This window comes from Ipomoea nil, unplaced genomic scaffold (genome assembly GCF_001879475.1).
Source record: "Ipomoea nil cultivar Tokyo-kokei standard unplaced genomic scaffold, Asagao_1.1 scaffold0818, whole genome shotgun sequence".
Lineage (NCBI taxonomy): Eukaryota > Viridiplantae > Streptophyta > Magnoliopsida > Solanales > Convolvulaceae > Ipomoea > Ipomoea nil.
This window is the reverse complement of record NW_017617246.1, coordinates 205,616-214,205: the sequence shown is the minus strand read 5'-3', so window position 1 is coordinate 214,205 and position 8,590 is coordinate 205,616. Positions and strand designations below refer to the sequence as shown.

At 37.3% G+C, this 8,590-nt stretch overlaps 1 protein-coding gene across 1 annotated transcript; it reads right to left on the bottom strand.

Moving 5' to 3' along the window:
* Positions 1 to 4,125: 4,125 nt before the first annotated feature.
* LOC109178365 (cytochrome P450 CYP72A219-like) lies at positions 4,126 to 8,240 on the bottom strand. The gene is made up of 5 exons (XM_019328014.1): positions 7,867 to 8,240; positions 6,221 to 6,441; positions 5,250 to 5,494; positions 4,778 to 5,141; positions 4,126 to 4,653 (listed from the first exon to the last, which is right to left on the bottom strand). Exons 1-5 carry the CDS (start codon positions 8,141 to 8,143, stop codon positions 4,222 to 4,224), a joined length of 1,539 nt encoding a protein of 512 aa, XP_019183559.1. The 5' UTR covers positions 8,144 to 8,240; the 3' UTR covers positions 4,126 to 4,221.
* Between the last annotated feature and the right edge of the window lie 350 nt (positions 8,241 to 8,590).

Sequence of the window (8,590 nt, the reverse complement as noted above, 5' to 3'; positions counted from 1 at the left end):
CAATTTTGAAACAATTGTTGGACATATTTTGCATGTCCAATTTGCAGCTTGATGCCTACATTCAAACAACCTCACCATAATTTGTTTTCTCAATATCTCAAGGTAGTTCAACAAGGATTTTTCCTAGCATCCAAAATCATAGCATTAAAACTCTCACAAATGTTATTCACAAGCATATCACTCTTAGAACAATCTGAGAAATGAGACCTTGACCATTGAGCAGGATGTTTGTCAGCCAACCATGACTCTTTATTTTCCCCTTTCACAATGGCATATGCTATGAGAAAGAGATTATCATTGGCATCAATGGACACTGCAGTGTGCAACATACCCCCAAATTTACCTCTTAGGTGGCAGCCATCCACACCTATGATAGGTCTACAATATTTATATCCCTCCCTACATGCCTCCCAACATATGTATACCCTTAACAGTCTCCTTGAACCACTCTCATACATTAGATCAGATAACTTAATCACACAAGTTGATTTTGGATTGGTCTTCTCTATTCCTTGCAATAACTCCATATTCTATTGAAGTTCAAAGTTTGTTCTCCTTGAGTCGCAGCCCTAGCTAATGAAATAGCTTTGTATGCCTGGCTTTTACTGATATGAAAATGATCAGTAGTGCAAGCAGTCTCCCTAAACTCTTCCATCTTCCAATCACTATTATTTGCAATTATTTACAATTTGTTTCTTCCATCTCTTGGCTACCAATGCAACAGTGACCATTTTATTCTAAACCCACAAACAGTTGCAGTGGTCATCATTAAATGAAGATATTCTCCAAGAAAAATCATCATTATCCTTCTTTAAAGTAACTCTCCATTTGCAGCCATATCCAGTACACTCAGCTACACATCTTACTTTATCATTTTTGATAAACTTCAATTGCTTTCCATTTGTCATCCCATAAGTGTGCATAGCATCTTTGAACCCATTGATGGATACCCAATATGAGAATCCGTTTGAATCGCCTAGTCGCGGTTGGACCACTTAAACCCGGTCAAACACCTAAACATCTCCATAACCCCCCCCCCCCCCTCCCCCCAAATAATTACCCTACTAATTGCCCACAATAAATCCCCTCACAACCCACTATCACTCATTAATTACCCCATTATAACTTGCTATTCATAACACACTAGCCACCCAACGGACACCCCATTATCCCCCATTATTTTCCTATTAAATCCTATTAATTATCCCATTTGACTCACCCAACGGACACTTTTTATCTTACCACTATAAAAGAAGGGAGGATCACAAGGAAAGGGGACACATTATTCTACTTCACATAAGAGGAATCTTCCTCTATCACTCTTCCTCTACTACTCTTCCACTTTATCACTCTTATGAAGTGTCCATTCCATCACTCTTCCTCACACAAGAATGCCCCATCTTCACTCTCTCATTCCCTCAACAAGAAGATCGACAAGAAGATGCTCTTTTTATGTACAAATATAGCTTCATTCCTACACAAACATGTACAAACAATCACACAACAAAATAGTGAATTTAGGCTTGGCACCATCCAAAAGGCCCGTGGTTTTCCTTTCGGTTTCCACGTAAAAATCATCGTGTCATATTCTTTTCCTATCTATTTCTTATATTCTATTTTCTGGCAAACAAATCATTCAGCTTTCTATATATTCTTCCGGTGAATCTGCCAATCATCTGGTTGTAATGGACCTCCGTGGGCTTCAAAGTCCTAAAACCAACACCCAGCTTTATCCTTAAAAGTCCTACCTAGCCACAGAGTAGGAGGGGCTACAACTACTTCAGGAGGCTTAACAGAATCCCATACATTTCTCTCAACCTCACCATGACTCCCTGCAATAGGTGTTTCATCTAACAATTTTAATTCAACATTCACATCTGGATAACCATCAACTCCATGTTCTCCTCTATGTCAGCATCTTCTTCATAATCACTACATTCTTCCTCAACAGAAACAAACTCATCTTCAGATTCTCTTATATAACCTTCCTCAATGATCTCATCCTCAACAATTAAGGAACTTGGTGCAACCCAAACTTCAACTTTGTTAGGCCTAATCACACTGTTAACTATACTGAAAGTCTCAGTATCTGACCCCAACTCCACTAAACAGTCTTGGACAACTGAAAAGAACCTAAAGTTGCATTCTTTATACCCCAGTTCACCAACCTTCTCTTTTAGGGTGATAAAACCCCATTCATCATAATCTATTCCACTAAAACCCTTAATTTGACCTCCCAAGTATTTTTGTGCAATACATTGTTCTATCCTACCTCTATGCCTTGTATAAAGACTAAATTTGTAGGATTCTAGTCCACTTAAAGTAAAGAATGAGGACATATTTTAATCAATGAGGACAAAAGCATCATACACAGTGCACAACACATGCTAAACAGACAACACAGTGGACCCCAATGTCATTAAGCAACAAAGCATCAAAACTACAAACAACTACATTAAAAAAGACAACACAACACACCTGGAATTCTGACAAAGTTAAACACCAATTGCACAGTGGACCCCAATGTCTTTAAGCATCCAACATTGTGCAGAAACGCATTCTACCTAATAAAAAATCCCTAGTCACTATAATTGAAGCCATGTTGGTCCCCATTAACTACATTCGAACCACCACAACCCCACATACATACGAACAAAACCTCAAGTCCCCACATAGAATATTATTTCTTCCTCATTGAACAAATATCATACAAAATTTTCAATAATGGGAGATTCTAAGATATATATTCCTCTCCCAAGCACCCCAGCCTTGCATGCAAGCATATCTGCTGGTTTATTATGTTCATGAGCTACGCATTCCAGCTTATAGTTCTTAAGGTTCCTTGCTTCTCTTTTGCAGGCCATCAGTAGATTGTCGACCAGATTCTCATACTTTATGTCATTGCAGAATCCTTCAACTATGTCGCTGGAGTCTATTTCAAATATCACCTGATTGTAGCCAAGTGAGAGCACAAGTTGAATTCCTTTTAGAAGTGCCCATGCCTCTGCTCCTCTTGCTGAGCATGATCCAATTTTATACATAAAACCACTTAGCCATGTGCCATTTTCATCTCTGATGAGGCCACCACAACTAGCGCCATCATTCCCTTGCTTAAGGCTTCCATCTACATTCACCTTAACCCAACCCCTTGGGGGTTTAGACCACTTTATTTACCTCCAGGTCCTGGAGTCCTGCTGCATCCCCATCCCTTTAGCTTTTGCGAACGCCTCATTGATTTCTCTTAATTTCTCTTACTTGTTCCTTGATCCACTAGACTCTACTGCTTAAATCAGTTTTATAGTCTAAGAACACATAGGCCCTGTTTGGTAAAATGTTAGTCCATTGGCCAATTTTAGCTTATTTGACCACTATTAGTGGTTTGACTTGGTTAAAAAATTAATATAAGTGTTTGGTTAATTCACTTTTTGTAACTTTTTCAATTAGCTTTTTGAGAAAAGAAATTATACCAAATAACTATCAGCTAATTTACCAAACACATTTCTACAATCAGCTAATGTTATCAACTAGTTATACCCTCTAATTAACCCAATTAACTAACAGCTATTTATCAAACAGGACCTTTAGTCATTTCCCATTTCCATAACCACCAGGATGTGCGAAAATGATGCTCTGCTTATGTTTGCGGTTGCTGCTATCAAAACCATTAATTCCTGCATCGAACCATCTTCTGAAATCTTGCATGGGCACTAGGTAGTAGATTATCCCAAACACTTTTCGCAACAGGGCATTTACGGAGGATGTGGTCCATATCCTCCGGTCACATTCTTGAGGTGCAGAATAATTTAAGGGCCACATGTGCAGTATTTGAATTGTCTATTGCTTGCTTGATTTTTAGTAGATTTAAGAGGCAGCCTCTTGAGGTAAGAATTGAGTGATCATATCTTTAGTGGGTATTTTCTTGAGCTTGGTTAAATGGGCTTGTCCATGTTCATCTCACCACATATACAAGGTAAGTTACGGCTAGGTATACTACAACCTTGGGTTGCTCTACATAGGGAGTTATGGCTAAGATCGATATTAAGGCCAGGGGCCTCTTTTGTATTGATTTGTCAAGGCCACTCTAGGATCTCTGTATACTTTTGATTACATCAATGAAATTTAAGGTAGCACAAATGAGAAATGGAACTTTTATTCATTAATAATATACTACTGCAAATTAAAGCATCTGCAGATACAAAATTAAAGGGGCATCATATGATATCATATCCTGTGCAGTAGTAAGGGAGCTCCATATTGAGGTTGTAGAGTTATGATGGTATGCGGAGCATGTGCATAAGATGGCGACAGCTCAAACCAGAAGTTTTGCAGAATCATGGCAAGAGCCAATTTAGCCTCCATCACCGCAAAGCTCTGGCCTAGACAGTATCTTGGCCCCCAACCAAATGTGTAAAAAGCCATTATTTCTTGCTTTGCTGCTGCATTCGAAACGCCTCTCCCAAATCTCTCGGGATTGAATTCTTCTGCGTCATCTCCCCAGTACTCGGTATCGTGGTGTAAAACTATTATAGGTAGATGCAATTCCACCCCCGGAGGTACACAAATGTTCCCTATGTTTGTTGTTTTGAGTGTGTAACGAAAGAGAGTAGTCACAGGTGGATATAGCCTCAGAACTTCATTCAGGATCATCGAAACCTGCATGCAAACCAGACATATATGTTACCTAAGGACCAACTATTCCAAGTGGGACCAGATCGAGGCTCGACTAGATTAGTCTTATTCCAGTCTTGTAATCAAAATGCATGCATGATATGCTTACAACTTTAAGGTGGTTTAGTGATTGAAGGGAAGGTGTTTTGTTCCCACATATCTTCAGAACTTCTTCCCTGGCCTTGTCTTGCCAGTTTGGATGCATAGACAAGACGATAAGCGTCCATGTAAGCCAGTTTGCAGTGGTCTCTTGACCAGCAAAATAGAAGAGCTTACACTCTTCAATCACATCTTCAATGGACAATTCTGTGCCTCCCTCATCTTTACACTGCAACAACAGGCTCAGCAGATCCTCACCGCCCATTTTCCCGTCGTGGATTGCCATTTGCTTCTCCTGAATCATGTCCCTCAATAGTGATTTGATCTCATTGTCAATCTCATATCTCCTCTTGTTCTTCTTTGTAGGCAAATAACTGTACATACGTACCAAATCATTGAGATAAATTAAACCTGATCAATCGTTCGAAGAGTAGAGTTGAGGTAAACATACACTCCAATTAAGTTACTTCAAATCAATTCACCTGAATCCGGGGAGGTATAAAGATTGGGCGGCTTCAATGACCAGCACAACTTGCTCTTTTTGAAGCTCAAATATCCGTTTTCCCTGTTCATAACTGCTCCCAAACGCCGCCCTGGCAATAACATCTGAGGAAAAGATTTGCATTTGGGGCATGACATCAAGTTCGTACCATTCTTGGGAACCAATTAATTCCTTCCACTTGTTCACCAGGCTGGAGCAGCTGCTCAAAAATGCCGGAACCATCCCCTGCATTATTATTATATTAAAACGTAACGACCGAGCTGAGGAGGATTAGTATTTTCCGGCATGGCCTGTTTAGTAAAATAGTTGATTTATAAGCTAAGTTTGATTTATTTAACCATTATTAGCTGTTTAACTTGATTAAAAAATTAATATAAGTGTTTGATTAATTATATTTTTATAACTTCAAAGTGCTAAAATTTAAAAAGATGTTCCGAGCAACTTTTTCAATTAATTTTTTGAGAAACGAAATTATATCAAACAGCTATCATCTAACAGCTAATTTATCAAGCGTCTTTCTACAATCAGCTAATGTTATCCACTAATTATACTCTTTCGCCCTGTTTGGTAAATGGTTGTTAGTTGTTAGCTGATTGTGTTAATTAGAGGGTATAACTAGTTGATAACATTAGCTGTTGTAGAAAAGTGTTTGGTAAATTAGGTGTTAGCTGATAGCTGTTTGATATAATTGCTTTTTTGAAAAAGCTAATTGAAAAAGTTACTTAGAGTAGCTTTTCGAATTTTAGAATTTTGGAGTTGCAAAAAGCTAATTAACCAAACACTTATATTGATATTTTAACTAAATCAAATAATTAATAGTGGTTCAAAAAGGCCTATAAGCCAATATTTTACCAAACAGGATCTTTAATTAACTCAATCAGCTAACAGACATTTACCAGGGATATAGTATTCGTGGTTGAAGATCATATCAGAGGCGAGAGGTTTACGTACGTGTAACTTGTCGTGGTGGAATGCAGGGGTGATGAGCTTTCTTCTGTTAGACCAAACTTGTCCTTCCAAGTTGGAGACTCCCATTGTTAGAAGATCTATGAGAGGGTTCTGCGGCGGCTTTCGGAAATTCCCATGCTTGTCTTCCAGTACCTGCCTTATCAATTTTGCATCCGCCACCGTCACCCTTGCCCTTCTTTGGTTCCAACTCAAAGATATTCTCCCTGCAAACGTTCATTCATATTCTACGTGCTTCTTTGGTCCATGTTTGAGATGATGAATAAGTTTTGAAATTCATTCTCCATATTAATTTGTCATTTCGTCACGCTAATAATTTGGTAACTACAAGTTTGACTCTCTTGGTCTTCTTGCCAATGTTATGCCATGGACCCGGGTCCACCTTGCAAAGTGGACTTGGGTTCAAAACGACAAACAAAATGATGCCGTTTAAATTAAAAAAAAAAAAAAAGAAATTGCTTCATTGTGTTAACTTGCCGTTTGTCTTAAGAATTCATTTCTCTGTATTTACAATTTTTGAACTCTATATACACAATTTTAGAACTCTATATTCATAATTTTTGAACTGAATATCCACAATTTTAAATCTCGATATACAAAATTAAAGAACTCAATATTCACAATTGCAGAACTCCATATTCACAATTATAGAACTCTATATTCACAATTTTTGAACTCTATAATCACAATTTCATAACTCAATATTCACAATTACAAAACTCAATATTCACAATTACAAAACTCTATATTCGCAATTTTTGAACTCTATATTCACAATTATATCAACCGTATAACACAATTTTTGAATCTATATTCACAATTTTTTAACTCTATCTTCACAAAAATAAATAAATAAATTATTGACTGAGGAAACAGTGCGATGCACTAATGGCACCGTTAATCCAGATAGGCAAAGTTGCGTCATTTTGGACCCGGGTCCACCTTGCAAGGTGGATCCGAGTCCATGGCATAATTTGTCTCTTCTTGGTTTGAACCACTTTGTTATGGACAATCTAAGTTGGTTACCTCTTTGTGATCCTTTAGACTAAGGTCATAAAGCGAATTTACCAAATTTACACTCTCAAGTAGTAACGACAAATTCTTTATTCACTTCAAAAATATAACAAAAATAATACTTAAGGAAAATAACACCTTTGACTCCTGAATTGTTTGCCTTTTGGAAATTGGTCCGTGTAAGTTAATTTAAACAAATTTAGCTATCAATTGTTCATATCCATAATGTTGCGCTTTGAGTCCCTATGTTATATAATTGTCAAACTCCATTAACATATGAAATTATTTTTATTATTTAAAATTAATATTCACTATTAAAAATAATGTTGTCATGGAGAAAGTGAAACTTTTATCATATATATTGATTCTAAATGATAAAAAACAACTTCATAAAAACATTCTTTTTAAATTAAATTTGATAATAATTATATAATAATAAGAACTAAAAGTACAGCTTAATGGACAATTAAGGAGCAAAATTTATTCAAATCATTTAATAGAGACTAAATTATAAAAATGAAATAATTTAGAGGTCAAAAAGTGTTGTTTTTCTTAATACATGTACTAAATGTATAAGTAATCTAAAAATAGAAATAATTCTTTAAAAAGTATAGTACCATGGGTTTGGACCATGTTGAAGATGAAGGGATTGACTCGTTGAGCAATTTTGTGGTGCAAGGCCATGGGCTTGGACCATGATTGAGCCATCAACTTGTTCATATCAACTATGTCTCCATACAAAAACTTGTAAGATGTGCCTCTCAGCCCTTGCTGCTTCAGCTTCATCTCCAGCCTCTTGGGTCTCCACCACACAAAGTGGAAAATTGCGAGGCCACAAAGGGAGACCAAAACAACACCACACAAACCCACGGCTTTACAGATCGAGACTTCCATTTTGTTGACGGAAAACTGCGCCGACTGCCGGCCGGCCGACAGTTGAGATATGGTTGATATGATGGGCGAAATGAAAATGAACCCTCCCTCAATTTGACTTCGATTGATATATAGTGTATGTTAATGTTAATGGTGATTGGTGGCTCATAGTCAATTAGTCATAGCCTTGGCGCCCACGAATTGGAATAGGATTCTAGTGTTTTTGACTGGTTTTAGGAAATTTGGGGCACCAAGCAAATAATAACATATCCACAAACTAAGAATATATGGCAAAAATTTGTCCGAGAACGTCTCAGAGATCCTGATTCGTCATACGAGTTGGGTCCAGATGAAATGTGATACTTATATTAACAAATATAATATCAAATTAGAAATAAAAATTTTGGATTGGACCAAGTGGCTTGTGGTCCACCGGTATCGGATTGCTCCCCTACGTGGGAGGTCTAG